The 16,053-nt window shown below is 64.5% G+C and overlaps 1 protein-coding gene across 1 annotated transcript; it reads left to right on the top strand.

Annotated features, from left to right (window-relative positions):
• The first annotated feature begins 2,667 nt into the window (after nt 1-2,667).
• Nucleotides 2,668-15,695, top strand: LOC124525618 (histo-blood group ABO system transferase 2-like). Its single transcript, XM_047098118.1, is given in 5 exon segments — nt 2,668-2,809; nt 5,507-5,751; nt 5,873-6,040; nt 11,674-11,786; nt 15,008-15,695. Coding segments are annotated over 5 exon segments (1,356 nt in total).
• The last annotated feature ends 358 nt before the right edge of the window (nt 15,696-16,053 follow it).

Raw genomic sequence — 16,053 nt, 5'->3', positions numbered from 1 at the left:
TGGTGGGCTGCCTGGGAGGGGAAAACACTAGGGGGGAGGGAGGGGAACACCCTGGGGAGGGCATCTGGCCCAGTTCACTCGGGGCTCGGACGTCAGGTAAGGAGTTGGGGGTCACCGCAGCTTGCCAGGCGCAGGGGACATGACCAGGCAGTGTCGTCAGAGCCACGGCATCCTAGATCTGGAGGGAGCTCCCGGGCTTGGTATTTGTCCCCAAGCAAGAATGGATTCCCAAGCACTGGCCTGGGAGGATGATGTTGCCTCAGTCTCCTCCTCTGTAGAGCAGAGCAGGTCGTCGCCTCCCCCCGGGCTGGATTCCCCAGCAGGTCCACAGATGGTCTCCTGTCAGAGGAGTTGTTCAAGTGAGTTCTGTACCCAGAGGGGTCTCGGAGAGGGGACCAAGGGACGTCCCCCTGCCAGCTCGGTGGATGTTCTCGTCCAAGCTGCTGTTCCTCACGTCCAGGCCGGCACCGGTGATGCGGTGTCGCCCGCCGGCTGGGGGGACAGGGGCAGTGAGGAGCTGTGCTTGCGGACCCTGAGACACAGAGCTCGTGAGCGCCCAAGGCTGCCCCGGGGCGTGTGGAGGGTGAGGCTGAGCTGACGCCTGACGTCTCTGGGAAGGACCAGGGGGAGAGCCCGTGCCCTGGGGTCTCCGGGAGGGACCAGGAGGACAGCCAGGGCCCTGGGGTCTCCGGGAGGGACTGGGAGGACAGCCAGGGCCCTGGGGTCTCCGGGAGGGACCGGGAGGACAGCCAGGGCCCTGGGGTCTCCGGGAGGTATGGGGAGTACAGCCCGGGCCCTGGGGTCTCCGGGAGGGACCGGGAGGACAGCCCGGGCCCTGGGGTCTCCGGGAGGGACCGGGAGGACAGCCAGGGCCCTGGGGTCTCCTGGAGGGACGGGGAGGACAGCCCGGGCCCTGGGGTCTCCGGGAGGGACAGGGAGGACAGCCCGGGCCCTGGGGTCTCCGGGAGGGACCGGGAGGACAGCCAGGGCCCTGGGGTCTCCGGGAGGGACGGGGAGGAAGCCCGGGCCCTGGGGTCTCTGGGAGGGACCGGGAGGACAGCCAGGGCCCTGGGGTCTCCTGGAGGGACGGGGAGGACAGCCCGGGCCCTGGGGTCTCCGGGAGGGACAGGGAGGACAGCCCGGGCCCTTGGGTCTCCGGGAGGGACCGGGAGGACAGCCAGGGCCCTGGGGTCTCCGGGAGGGACGGGGAGGAAGCCCGGGCCCTGGGGTCTCCGGGAGGGACCGGGAGGACATCCTGGGCCCTGGGGTCTCTGGGGGTGAATGGGAGGACAGTCCAGGCCCAGGAGTATCTGGGAGGGGCTGGGAGTACAGCCCGGGCCCTGTGGTCTCTGGGAGGGCCTGGGAGGACAGCCTGGGCCCTGGGGTCTCCGGGAGGGACTGGGAGGACAGCCCGGGCCCTGTGGTCTCTGGGAGGGACTGGGAGGGCAGCCCGGGCCCTGGGGTCCCGCCTTGTTCCTGCCATGGGAGGGGTCAGTCTGCATCACCCATTTCACAGAGCAGGAGAGTGAGGCCCAGAGAAGGGAGGCAGGTGTTTCTGGGCACAGGGCTCGTCAGCAGAGCGCTGGAATACCACCTCCGGAGCCCCCGCCAGCCCGGCAGGGACCCCCCGAGTCGAGGGTGATCCTTCCCCTTGTGCCTGGCCACTCATTCTTCCCAGACCTTGGCGGTGGCCTGTTCCTTTAGGCCACAGATATTGCTGGCCGACCAGGAGGGAGTCCAGCTGGTAGGACAGGTCTAACTACAGGACACAGGGACACCTGTGAGCTACCAGGAGCCACATTGTGGTCTCTGTCCTCGAGCCTGCCCGGGAGCTGGGGTCCAGGTGCCATAGGGGTCGGCAAACAAGAGGGTCTGGGCTGAGCAGGAGGCCATGACCTCAAGGAGCCTCCACTCGGCCCTCTCCTGGCTCCTGCCCGGTCTCACCTGCCCTCCCTGAGGGGCTCCAGGGCCCGGATCCAGGCCCCTGATGGCTGCTCGGGCTCCAGTCGGGAAAGATGTATAGCCTGTGGAGCAGCTGGTCTTGTCGGGGCTGGAGGGAGGGCCGGCCACCGACGGGGCCTCAGCTGGGGAGGATGAGGCCCTCTTGGGGTGAGGAAGAGGCCAGGACCTGGTCCCGGGGTCACGGCTCATGTATACAAAGGGCTGAAATCACTGAGTGCCCCGGGAATGGCCAGTTAAAGTAGCCCCCTGACACTTGGTTTTCCTGGAGGTGCCCCCTGGCCTCCAGGGGCCTCTTCCCACCCTCTGACTCCGCCCAGGGCTGCAGCCAGGCACAGGCCGGCCCTCTGTCCAAGGTCCTGTCAGGAAGACAAGGCGGAAGGAGGAAAGGAGAAGGGCAAGGGGAGGACTGACTTCTCCCTGCCCTGAGTCGGCCTCCACTGCTGCCTCCAGGAGCCCTGGCCCAGCCATGCCCCAGGGTCCATGCACCTGGACCCCGGGGTGGAGTCTGCGGTCCAGGCCAGCTGGGTGGGGTGGGTGTAGTCACTGGCCATCGTGTCCCCAGATGTCCAACCCACCTGGCCTCACACCCTGAGGCTTGCCTGGATGGGGAGGGCATGGTTCTGGGGCTCAGGAAGGTTGGGGTTCCAGAGTAGTTGGCGGAGGTGGGAACATGGGGGACCAGCCAGGTGGGGAGCGGTTGCAGTCATGCACGTCAGCGTCACCTCTGGATCATCCACAGGTGTTGAGTGCCGGTCCCTGGGCATACCTGGCCATGACACAGACCCGGCTGACCCTGGAGAGGGAGACCTGTGTACCCGGGGCACCTCCCATCCACCTACCCCCGGGGGTGAGCCTGGGCCACGGCCACGCTGATGCACTTCCCCGTCTGACCCTCAGGGACAGGGGGACACTGAGGTCAGGAGAGGCAAGGACTGGCCTAGGACAGGTGAGGTGTGCAGGGTCCAAGGAGCAGGGCTGGTCTCCAGTCCTAGGCCAGCCTCTACCCCCCCAAGGGGTTCCCCCTGGGAATGAGAGCCCCTGAGATGCTCGGGGGTCCCTATCCACCCCGTCCCTGTGAGGCTGTGACCTCTGGGCATCTCCAGAAGGCGCGTGCACACACACACACACACACACACACACACACACACACACACATATTCTGACTGTCCCACTGGAGATCAGAGGGGAGTCCACACTGGGAGGGGGTGGGTAATAGGGGGGAAAGAAGAGAAAGGCTGGAGGCAGTGGGGCCATGGGGCAGGGACATCAGGATTCCTGGCAAAAGCCCGGGACCCACCACATAGGGAGGGGATATGTGCCGGCTGAGGGTCAGGGGGTCCCCAAGTGTCCGGGGGATTGACAGGAACTAGGGGAGGACGGGCCTGGGGTCCTGCGTCCACCACGCTGAGCCCATGGAACTAGGAAGTGTGGACGGGGCTACGGCACAGAAGGACTCAGCTTCCTCCTCCTGAACTGGGCTGCATAGACAGTGTCCCAAGGGTCCCACAGGCTCATAGACGACTCTGTGTCCTGGGACCTTCATCCCTGGCCCTCTGTTTTCCCCTCCTGGGAAAATGCTTCCTACTCCCTCAAGGTCCTTCAGAGCGGAGGGCAGCCTGGGGGCCTGGAGGACCGAGGACCTGGGTTTGCAGCACGTGGCCAAGCAGTGGACCCTGGTGTGGACACCGAGGTCAAGGGCCTCCTTGTTGGAGCCTCGGGTCCTCATTAGGAAGTGGTTCCCCAGGCAGAGCCCTGGCTGGGGCGAGGAGGCCTCGTGAGGGACCTCAGCACTGGGCCAGGGGAGGGACACGGGCCACAAGGGAGGCTTCACAAGGGAGGGTTGTCACCTGGACCCTGGAGCCCACAGGACCTGCGCCTATGAGACACAAAGAGAGAGACAGAGTCCGAGGCAGAGAATGGACCCACGAGAGAGGAAACCAGAAATTCCATGAATCGGCTCAGAAATGACACCCGGTCATCATATTCTAGCCCTTAGAACCCGGTCACATGGGCCATCCACCCGGGAGGGGAGGGGGTGACAGAGGCACGTGGGACCAGGAATCGGGAAGGCTGGGAACCACAGTGGGGACCGCCCAGCACGTACCCCAGACCAGGCTCTGAGACCCGAGCCCAAACGTAATGGAGCCCCTGGCATGCGTGTCTGGTGGGCACAGGGTGTGAACGAGTTCACCTCCACCTTCCCTGGGCCTAGGACCCAGGCAGGAGGGGTGGCTGTGCCTGGACCCAGAGAGGACCCAGGCCCGCGTGAGTGTGTTCCGTGCCAGGCCGACCCCTTCCTCGTCCTTCCACGGCCACGTGTGCCCACGAGCCTCATGGGATAGCAGGCACGGGACGTGTCTACAGGTGGCTCCCTGATGGCGCCCCTACAAGTAGATGCCACAAGGACCCCACTGTGCAGACGGGTGACCGGGGCCCCGGGAGGCACAGTGCAGGGTCCCAGCACTGGTCAGGGGGAAAACCCAGGTCTGAACCCAGCTCTGTGGCCCCAAAGCCGCGGCACCGGCTCCACCGGGCCTCGCGGGGACGTGTCTGGGCTGTGTTGGTGTCACTGTAGGGACAGGGCATGGGGTGGAGGGGACTCCTTTGCCGCCTGGGAGGGGCTCTTGTAGGAGCAGGAAGCCGGGTAAGGGGACCCCAGGAAGTGACCTCACCTCCCTGGTAACAGACCCCAACAGAACTCGGAACCCAGGTCACCAGGCACCCACATTCTGGAGACAGCGCCCGACTGGGCTCATTCGTTGGGACACCTTTGCCTGACGAACATGTTCTCCTGTTGTGTGCCCATGTCCCGTGGCTGCCGGCTCAGGGGAGCCCGTGGCCGTGATGCTTCCCGACCCTGGAGACAGTGGGTCAGGTCGTGCACAGGACGCCTCAGGTCTCTAGCTCGCAGGGACCCAAAGGTAACACAGGAGACCCCGATACAGCCAGTCCAGCCCGACACCGCTCTGATCTGACCTGTGCGGCCCCACGTCCCCTCCCGTGTGTGTGTGTGTGTGTGTGTGTGTGCACGCGTGGAAGGAGGTGTCGTGTGTGGAGGGCCCACCCGAGCAGGTGCAGGCTGATGAAGGGGTCAGATGCCTGGTGGGCGGGTCAGGCTCACACCCCCGTCAAGGCTGGAGGGCAGGGACAGGGTGTGCTGGGGTGGTCCTCTCGTCCCCAAGGTTCATCCCAAGCCCTGCTGGTGGATGTCACTGTGTCCCAGGCGCAGGTCTGTGCACACTCAGGTCTGTGTCCAATCTGGGCGCAGCGGGGAGGGAGGGTGGAAGGACACTGAGGATGGCTGGGCGGGGCTGTGATGTCTCCGGGCCGTCCGCGGGTCACTGTCTTTACAGAAATCAACCGATGAAATCGGGAGGCGACTGTCGGAATCCCGATTCACCTGTCCTACAGAGTTGTGCGAGTGCCCCGTCGCCCAGGAGGGCCACCCTGGACCGAGGGAGAGAGTGGCCGCACGGAGATCTCGGGAAGCAGGGCCTGGAGTTGGCCTGGGAAGGCCTCCTTCACCGCCCTGGCCCCTCCACAGGGTCCTGGTTCACCGGTCCTGGGATGAGGACCCGGAGCCCCCGGAGCCAGAGCCCGAGGGTGAGAAGGCTGGGGGTGGAATATGTGGGTTCACAGGGCCAGGGCGGTGCCGGGCCACCAATGGAGGAGCGCCCGGGGGCTGGTGTGAGGCCAGGAGCAGAGACTGAGAGCCCCGGCCTGCGGCCTGCAGGGGGGCAGAGGTCCTGGTGTGGGTTCCTGGCCGTGGCTTCTCGGGGAGGCTCCGGGGTGAGTTGTGTCTCTGCAAAGGCCCCTGGAGAGGCCGGCGCTGGGTGGGGTGGGGGACCTTCCCTCCTCTCACCCTGAGGCCTTGGAGCCCCTGCAACCATCACTCTGTTTCTTTCTCAAGTGTCTGGGACAGGAGCAGAAGCTGGTGCAGCTCCAGAGATCAACCCAACAGCATCGTGTGCCTCGGTTGCTCTGCAGGCAGGGGTGGTGCCTGGAGCGACTCCTGCAGGGGCCGGAGAGCCAGCAGGTGACCTGGGACCTGTGCGGGGACAGTGGGCACCTGAGCAGAGTGAGCTGGGTCCTGCTTCTGCTCCCGCTTCTCCTGGTTCCGCCTTTCCTGCTTCTGATCCCAACACTGTTCCTGCCACTGCCCTTCTCCCCGCCCCTGCCCCCGCCCCTGTCAACGCCCTTCTTCCCGCCCCTGCCTCCGCTCTTGCTCCCACATGGATGGCAGTCACAAATCAAGGGCCTGAAGGCCTACACGGGGTGTTTACTTTATTTTTGTTATATTTTATTTCAAATTTATTCTCCAATCCCTGACCCCGACCCCCCACCAGAATATCTCTTCCTCTTCTCCCTTATACTTGTTCTCTTCTACTTCATAGCTGTTACTTTATTTGTTCATTAGTTATAATCTATATTAATCTTCAATAAAAAGTTTTATTTATTTTACATTGTGCAATTCCTGAGCACTGGGTACGCTCACAACGCCGTGAACCACGCCACAGAATTTTGCGGCAGAATATCTCAGTCCCCAAGGGTCACCGTGTATCCGGACCCCTCGCTCCCCATTCGTGCCCCCGCCAGCCCCTGGGAACCCCCAGTCTGCTTTCTCTCCATGTTCTGTTACCTCCTCTGGAGGTTTCTTTCAAGTGCAATCTCACAAGAGATACCTTTGGGTCTGTACCGAATTTTCAGACGAGACAGATTCATTTTTGTACTTTGTGGCCGTTTGAAATAGACTTTTTCTCCATTGACATTGAAATCACAATGGATTAAGGATTAGGTGGGAAAATGGAGGCCCCTTCGGTGACAATGGTCTCGGGGTGGAGACCCCTGTGCATGCTGTGACACCACAGCCTGAAGCCAGACAGGACACGGCGGGTCCTCCCGTGGCCCCAACAGAAACCGGGAGATGCAGAAGGCCGGATGGTCACACCACACAGGGGAGAGCATCCCTCACGACCCAGGGCCAGAAAGGTTCACAGGCCTCTGGGCCAAATAATGCGCCAAAGCCAGTGCGTTCCCCGGGATGGAGGCCAGACCCGTCCCAGTCCAAGGGGAGCTGACCCCCATGGTAGCAGGCGTCAGAGATGCGGGACATCCCGGGTTGGGACTCGGGCAAGTGAGACCCGAGGGAGGCAGCCCTGGTCACCTTCAGACGGGCAGGTTTCTGGTCTGGGGACTTGCAGCCTAGGTATCCACGTGAGGAAGCAGAGGCCCCAGCCGATCCCCAGCAAGAAGTCCACGTCCTGCAGGGGACCGGCTGGCCCAGTACTGGGAGAGCCCCCAGAGCCCGGAGTCGGCCCTTCCCCAGCCCCATGTGGGGCCCCAGGCAGGTTGGTCAGCTCTGCTCCCATGAGTTCGGTGGGGACCCTCGGCAGGTGGTGGGGTTTCCCAGGAAGAGGGACCCCGAGCCCCAGGACGCCAAGATGCAGGCCCGCGGGTAGAACAATCCAAAGTCAAGGATTCCTGACCCAGTTCGTCTTACTAGTGACCCAGGCTGTGCTATTAGCCTCGGTGTCCCCATCTGTGACATGGGGACGTAACGGGCCTTCTAGATGGGTTGGCGCATTCCCTGAGAGATGAGGTAGAATCGTGGCCTGGTGCCTGGAGGACATAAAAGGGCCACCTGGAAGGCTGTCCCAGAGTCCCCCAGGGCACAGGATTCCGGAAGCCCCTCCTTGGCCCCTGCCCGCTGTCCCCCTTCTGGGAACACTCAGCGTTGTTTGCGGAGGAGGTAGAGATGATCCAGGAGGTCAGCAGGTCCCACGTGGAGGAAGGTCAGCGCTGGAGGGACAGAAGGACGTGTCCCGTGCCCCCTTCCAGGGCCCGAGCTGTGACGCCCTCTGACCGGACCTCTGACCTGACCTGGTGTGGACCCCACTTCTATGGTTTCCCTCCCTCCCTCCTTCCCTTCCTCCTTCCCTAATTCAGCTGGGGAACTCAGGTCCCTGCTGTGTGCTGAGCACCGTGACCTCTCCAGTGAGCACGACCCGATAGGTCCCCCACGTGGCATCTTCCTTTGCAGGGTCTGAATGTTCCTGGCCGTGTCCCCTCTGGTGAGTCTGGGAGGAGGGCTCTGCCCACGTTCCCGACAAGGAAGCACGAGTCCAGAAGGTCCAGACGACCTGCCCCAAGTGCCAGCGTGTGGAGCCTGCACAGAGGGTGGTCCCTGAGCAGAGGAGGACCTGGGCCCACGCAGCCCGGAGGAGGAGGGGGAGCACCGTGGCGGCCTGGCGCTCAAGTCCGCTGGGAGACGGTGTCCTACCCGGACCGGCCCTGTCCCCAGGGCATTCGGGGTACCTGCGCTCCCAGGTGGCAGGCTGGCCCCGGCTGGCAGGAGAGGAAGCGCCCCTGGGGCAGGACAGAGCCCTCAGGCAGAGAGGAGGGTCGCAGGTGCTCCCCCAGGGGCAGGTGGACTCGGGCGCCCTGAGGGGGCGTCACCGGGACAGCTGTGCCTTGCCAGCCCCAGTTCCCCAACTCCAAGCACAAGACCCTAACAGCCTCTGCCCCACCCCCCAGACAGAAACCGCTGCTGTCCTTGCTCCTTTGTGGATGCGTCCATGCCTGCCCTCAGCACCCTGTCTGCTCCCCACTGTGTGCACGCACCTGGACCCCAAAAGGGAGCCCCAGACCCACCCAGGAGGTGGTGCGGCCTCTGACCCGCAGCCAGCAAGCGGGAGCGCCGTCCCCATGGCCCTCCTCACCCTAAGAAGACACGTAAGCCATATTCACCAAGGTTTTTAACCATCACACACACACACGCACACACACACACACACACACACAGACACACACACATAGAGCAAAGGGTGGGGCCCTGGAGGACCTGCACATGGATGTCTCCGGCTCCTCCCGCCGCCCCTGTGCTTTTGTGGGTTTGCTCTGGTTCTCTCGGATCCTCCTCCTGGCTCCCTTGAAGGCGTCAGGTCTCTGCCTGAGTCCCTGGGTCACCCACCCACCTCTCCTCTTAGGAAGACGTGCAAATGCGCACCCTGCATTTCCTCCCATCTTCCTCTCGCCTCCCAGACTTCGGTCGTCAGATTTGGGAGTCGAGAACACCCCTTGTGTCTTCCCTCACCTGTCCTTCCACCCAGCTCTTCCCAGGCCGGCCCCGAGGCGGTCCTCGGGCTGGATTCTTCTCCTGGGAGGTGGGGTCAGGGGACAGAGGGCAGACGGTGCCGGTGGGGGCAGGAGAGGGCCGTGGCCCACAGGCCGAGTGACGGCTTGTCTGCCAGGGCCCCCGGGCTGGGTGAGCCCCGCCGGTTCTCCTCTTTCTTCCCGGGAGGCATCCTTGTCCTGAACGGGCACCAGGGAACCTGAGTGAAGAGACCACTTTGCTTTGAGGCGAGGGGCGGAGTGGCAAGGGCTGCAGAGGACGTTGGCCTTGGATGGGGAAAGCGAGGCCGGCCACGCACCGCTGTCCCGTTCAGGTCCCTCTGCCACCTGGGTGCACCTGCAGCTGGAGGGGCTGGTTCCCAGCAGGCTGGTAGCGTCCTCCAGGAGCCCCCAGTCCCTCCTCTCTGCCTGAGGACTCTCTCCCGGAGACGGGAGCCCGTCACAGCTGTCTCTGGGGACCTCTGCTTCCTCACGTTGTCACCAGGGCAGCTGGTCCCCAGAGCAGAAACCTGCCCCTCTGAAGGCGACCACCGCTGCCTCCCTCGGGTCTCACTTGCCCGAGTCCCACCCTGGGAGGTCCTGCATCTCTGACACCTGCTGCCATGGGGGTCGCCTCCGCTTGGACTGGGACGGGTCTGGCCTCCATCCCGGGGAACGCACCGATTTCGAGCATTAGTTGGCCCAGACGCCTGTGAACCTTCTGGCCCTGGGTCGTGAGGGATGCTCTCCCCTGTGTGGTGTGACCGTCCGGCCTTCTGCATCTCCCGGTTTCTGTTTGGGCCACGGGAGGACCAGCCGGGTCCTCTCTGGTGTCAGGCTGTGGTGTCACAGCACGCACAAGGGTCTCTATCTCCGACATGTGCCCTCTTTTACTAACACAGCCTCTTGTATCCTCGTGACATCCCCTCCCCTAACCGGTGGAAGGCGCGTGTGACCAGTTCTGAGGGAGAGAATATAACAATGGGTGTCGCTTCCAAGCTGGTTCATGAAAGCCTGTGGTGTCTCCGGGTTCCTTTTCTCCCGGGTCCATTCTCTGGCTCTGTGTCAGTGTGTGTGTCTGTGTGTGTGTCTCTCTCTGACGAAGCAAGAGCAGATAACATGAGCTGCCCCAGGAGGCCCAGTGCCAAGAACCTGCAGAGGCTCCTGGCTGAGACACAGAAGTCCCGAGACCCCCCCAGTCCCAGCCGAATCCTGCCAAGAGCACGTGCCCGGTCGCGGTCTTGGAGGCGGACCCTGCCCCAGTCGAGCCTCAGCTGAGGCTGCAGCCCTGGCCTCCTGGGTGACCGTGGGGCTGAGGCTCCCAGCCGAGCCGAGCCGGGAGACTGGCACAGAAAGTGTGAGGTGGTCCAAGTAAGGTGAATGTGTCTCCCAGCACAGACAACAGTCCATCCTCCAGGTTGGGGCCCGGGCCCGCCCTCTTCCCTCCCGAGCTCTCTCTGGCCACACTGGCTCCTCTCAGCTCCTCTCCGGACAAACCCTCTGTGCCTCCGAGTCTCTGAAGCTTTGCTCGTCCCCGCAGCACACAGCACACTGCTTGCAGACGTGTGCGGGACTGGCTCCTCTTGTCCTTCTGGGTCCCAGCATCAGGGCCACCCTGGAGGCCAGTGAGACACCCCCCCCCCACCAAGGGGCCCCTGGCCACCCTCCTTCACCCTGCTTCATTTCCCGACAGTGTTGGTCTTTCCTTTCACACGGATTTGCTCTTGTGCCTTGACCCACCTCCCCCTCTGGGCTGTGAGCTCCTGGAGGGCTGGGACCTCGCGGGACCTTTGACTCCAGCCCCCAGGCCCAACACATCCCCTGCTCAGGGTGAGAGGCACAGGAGCTGTATGTGTCCAGAGAGGATCTCAGAGTCCCTACCTGCCTCTGAGCAGCTCACGCTGTGCACATGCAGACTAATAGTAAGAGGTACATGTGGGTTGGGGGCAGTGGACGCCCAGCTTGACCCCTGAGCGTCCCTTCCCGCTCCAGAGGCTTCACTGAGCACAGTGGACACAGCCTGCCCCCTGGTGGTCAGCTCCGGCATGACAGCCCCAGGCAGGGAAACCAGAAAACAAAACACACACCTTTGTTTGGATGTAGTCAAGGCAGCAGCCCTCCCTGGTCCTAGGGGGGCACAGGGGCAGGACCTGCGGGCTCCAGGGGCGGTGTGAGGACTTCAGAAGCCTCCCTTGTCCCCCGTTCCACCTCTCCCGGCCCGGTGCCAAGTTCATTCCGAAGGCTTCCTCACCCTAGCCAGGGCACTACCTCTGGAAGTCCTTCCTAATGAGGCCCCGGGGCTCCGACAAGGAGGGTCTTGACCTCGGTGTTCACACCAGGGTCCATGCTCGGCCACGTGCTGCCCACCCAGGTCCTCGGTCCTCCAAGCCCCCAGGCTGCCCTCCGCTCAGAAGGACCTTGAGGGAGGAGAAAGCATTTTCCCAGGACCAGGAGCATCTTGGGGCAGGGGTGGAGGTCCAGGGCCAGCAGACAAGCCTGTGGGACCCTTGGGACACCACGTCTATGCAGCCCAATTTACACAGGAGTAAGCTGAGGTCCGTCCCTTAGCCCCCTCCCACTAGGGGGGGTGTCTCCTTCTAGCTCCAGGCGGGTGGCGGACACAAGACCCCAGACCCCGACTTCTCCGGGTGCCCTGGGAAAGTGCCCAGCCCAGGCAGCCCCCTGGGTACCCGGGAGACCCCGCTGGCCATCAGGCTGGCACGTCTCCCCACCCCACGTATGAGTCCTGGTCATGCTGCCACCACACTGGGCGCCCCTGCCCCGTGGCAGAGCTGCCTCCAATCCCCTTCTTGCCCCTTGTCACCTCCCCCCTCCAGGGTGAACTCCCCTTGAGCCGCTGCCGGGTGGTCAGTGTGCGTGTGTGTCTGTGTGTGTGTCTGTGTGCGTGTGTGTCTGTGTGTGTGTGTCTGTGTGTGTGTGTGTGTCTGTGTCTGTGTGTCTGTGTGCGTGTGCGTGTGCTTGCCTGTACGGTCTGGGGACATCCAGATATAACAGCCCCACCTTGTATGGGGTTTATAGGGATCCGACGGGATCTCAGGGGTCTCATTCCCAGGGCGAACCCCAGGGGAGGACTGAGTTTGGCCTAGGACGGAGACCCCCACTGCTTGGACTCTGCCCACTTCACGTATCCTGGGCCGGTCCCTGGCCTCAGTCTCCCACCTGGCCCTGAGGTTGGGCGTGGAGTGACGTCAGCGTGGACAGGGCCCAGGCTCTCCTCCTGGGTAGATGGAGAGGAGATGTGCCACGCACACAGCCCTCCCTAGCAAAGGGCAGCTGGGCCTCGTGTCCTCGGCCTGGCACGGCTGTGTGCCCTCCCCGGGGGAGTCCGTGCCGCTGATCCGTGCCGCATGGCCCTATTGTGGGTTTGTCCCCGGACAATCCGACCCAAAGCCTGAGGTCGCACGGGAGCCTGAGGAGGCTCCAACCCTGGAGATGAGGACGTCCTGGGTGGGGGCCATGGGAGGGGCGGTGGCGGCAGGGGCCTCTGAGGGGCCGGGGCTCCATGGGCTCCCTGGAGGAAGGCCCTAGGGAGGCCGGAGTGGGGTGAGGGGTGCCCACAGGGGAGGGCGTCTGGACCAGCTCACGCAGGGCGCCGGATGTCGGGCCAGGAGTCGGGGGTCACTACAGGTTGGGGAGGGTGGGGATGCTCTGCCTCTGTGGTCCCCAGCTGCTCACTGTGGGGGAGACGCCGTCCCACCGCCTAGGCTGTGAGCTCGAGGGCGGGGTGGTGACTGGGCTTCACCGTCGTGTGCGGGTGCCTGCACACGGCAGCAGACAGACACGGGTGCTGACGCGTGCGGGGATGAGTGAACGGACACCGGGCCGCGGCTCCCATCTGTCGCTGTAAACAGCGGGGCCCGCGTCATGCGGCTCTGGGACGGTCCCAGTGAGTCAGCGCGACGTGAAGTGTTATTCCTCACCCGGCACAGTTTGAGGGCTGAGAATTCAGCAGGGCACGGGACGGGGTGTGTGCGCATGGAGCTGACCGGAGCGGGTGCCGCTCGAGCCGGGCACAGACGCCAGAAATACGTCGCTTGCGGGTGTTCTCGTCGGCCCTCCCTCTCCGGCTGGGGACGTGGTGGCCGCCGGCCTGCGGCAGAGGGAGCAGCGGGAGGGAGCGGAGTCCACACGGCCCCCAGGCGAGGGGCAGGGGCAGCACAGAGCTGACGCGGAGGGGCAGGGAGAAGCGCCCGGGGCCTGCAGCCTGCCCGTCTGGACACGCGTGTGGGCTAAGCAGGTGACCTCTAGCCGGTCAGTCCTGGAGCCCCGACACCGGGGCGTCCGAGGGCGATGCCGCGGAAAGCCAAGCACCCTTTTCCCACTTTGATGCCGACTCAAACGCCCAGGACCCACCTGGGAGCCAGGGGAGGTGGAGGTCAGCGGTGGGATTATGGGGTGTCTCCGGGCCCATCACTGTTCTCTTTCTCATTTCTACATCCTGTAGGAAACATGCCAGTAACTGGAACAAGGTATCACACACGATGTCTGCATAACACCCTGTTCTAGATTATCTGAAACAAGGTCCTCTACAATTAGGGTCATGGCAGACGCTGGACCCCGGCCAGCACCCCGGCGGGAGACACCGAGGCTGGCGTGCAGGGTGTGGGGCGGCAGGGCCGCCTGGCGGGGGCGGGGATGTTGGGGGACGCACATCTCCCGCGGAAACCTGCTGTGTTACTTGGGTCTCAGCCCTCCCCGCAGTGTCTACATTTTGTATTCCACCTGAAACTGGCCCAACCTTTCGTTCCAGAATTTCACATGGCCAGTAACAGCCGGGACAGAGGAGTGAGCGGACAGGTGGGCAGGTGGTGGGCATGTCCTCAGAGGAAACCAGACTCCCCGAGTCGAGCTGTGAACCCACGATCACATCGGCTGGGTCTGGACTTGCCCCTGGTGACCTGACTGGTGGCTGGGCAGGGGTGTGTGTGTGTGACTGTGTGTGTGTGTGTGTGTGTGTGTGCATGTCCCCTATTGACACGGAGTGCCCACCTTCCCTGTGGGAGGGGTTTCTGGGCCAGGCACCGGGAAGCAGCCTTAGGGCCTGCTCAAAAAACTGTCACCCAGGGGCTCACCGCACTTGCCCGATGACGGGGGAGCTGCTGTGTGCAGGGTGGGGAGCAGCGAGCCCCCTCGAAGAGGGACCAGCCATGGGAGGCGGTTGGAGAAGACTTCCAACCTCTTGGGGTTGGGGAGATACAGACCTGGACCCGGAAGCTTTCACGCTCGGGTTCAGTGCTGGGGCGCGAGCAAGCCCCCTCTTCCTCCAGGGGCCCTCTTTGGCCTCCCCTGGCCACAGGCTGGGCCTGAGTCCTGATCTGGGGGAGATGGGGGGTGACCCCTCCTCGGAATACCCGCCGTTGACTGAGGGCCCAGTAGCCTTCAAGGGAGGGCCCTGCAGGGGCAGACACAGTCCTGGGGGGCCAGGGACCGACCACTGAGCCAAGAGGGGCAGGTGGCCGGCCCTGCAGGTTCTGCGAAGTCTGCGAGGGCACGTTGACCAGAGCTGTGCCCGCCCGGAGGGTCTCGACTCCCTCACAGCAGGGGGGAACCTGCAGGGGATTTGCCAGGGGCGGGTCCTGCGGGTGGAGGGGGTCTGCCAGGGGAGCTCGGCACGGGGGTGCGCTGCTGGCTCCAGCATGCTGACTCGAGGCTGCACGGGTTTCCAGCCTCCTCCGCCTCAGGCTCGCTCCCCTTTGTAAGATGGGGCGCTGGTGGTCCCCCGTCCCCCGGGGCAGAGGTTAGGGAGGCGCCGCGGGCACACTCGCCCAGGACAGGCCAGGACAGCGGCTGTTCCTTAAGCAGCCCAGGGTCTGCCTCCTCGATAAGGCGCACAGGTCAGCAGCCCCCGGCTTTGGGCTCCTGCCGCCAGCCTCTGGCAGCGACCCTCCTCCCGCCCTGTCCCCTGTCCCTGTAGATACGTGGCCTTCCTGGAGCTGCTCCTGCAGACGGCGGAGAAGCACTTCATGGCGGGACACAGGGTCACCTGCTACGTGTTCACCGACCGGCCGGGGGATGTGCCCCGCGTGCCCCTCGGGGAAGGGAGGCAGGTGGGGGTCCTGGAGGTCCGGAGCTACTCGCGCCGGCAGGACGTGTCCGTGCACCGCGTGGAGATGATCCGCAACTTCTCCCGGCGGCGCTTCCTCCACGAGGTGGACTCTCCGGTGTGCGCGGACGTGGACGTGAGTTTCCGCGACCACGTGGGCGTGGAGATCCCGTCCCCGCTCTTCGGCACCCTGCACCCCGGCTTCTACGGGGCGGCCCGCGAGGCCTTCACCTACGAGCGCCGGCCGCAGTCCCAGGCGCATGTCCCCAGGGACGAGGGCGACTTTTACTACGTGGGAGGCTTTTTCGGGGGGTCGGTGGCCGAGGTTCTGAGGCTCACGTCGGTCTGTCACCAAGCCACGGTGGTCGACCGGGCCCACGGCATCGAGGCGGTGTGGCACGACGAGAGCCACCTGAACAGGTACCTGCTGGACCACAAGCCCACCAAGGTGCTGTCCCCCGAGTACCTGTGGGACGAATAACTGCTGGGCTGGCCCGCCGTCGTGAAGAAGCTGAGGTATGTGACCGTGCCCAAGAGTCACCGGGGCATCCGGGACTGATGACGGCTGGCCTAGTGTCCGTCAGGGGTGCCACCCTGACCCCAGCCGTCAGAGCGGATGGCCTGTCGCCGCTCCCTTTCTCTGTCCGGTCGCGGGACATCGCCGAGGCCCGGCGCCGCCCGCATCGGGCACGGGCACAGTTAGGCTTGACCGGGGGCCTGCCGGGGGGCGCGGCTCCGGCAAGACCCCTTGCTCTTCGGGTTCCTGGTCAGAGTTGAAAGGTCGCTTGCAGCCGCGGGCAGGACGTGAAGGTGAGGCCGGATCAGGACCCCCTTGGCTGGCGCCTGGCTTCCCGGCAGCCTGGGGCACAGCCCGCCGCCCGCTGGGGCAGGACAGCTCCCCCACCCCCTGGCCTCCC

This window comes from Lynx rufus, unplaced genomic scaffold, assembly GCF_022079265.1.
Source record: "Lynx rufus isolate CCGP_SWC_20201006 ecotype Redwood Valley unplaced genomic scaffold, mLynRuf1.p SCAF_44, whole genome shotgun sequence".
NCBI classification, from domain to species: Eukaryota; Metazoa; Chordata; class Mammalia; order Carnivora; family Felidae; genus Lynx; species Lynx rufus.
This window is presented reverse-complemented; position numbering and strand designations above follow the sequence as displayed.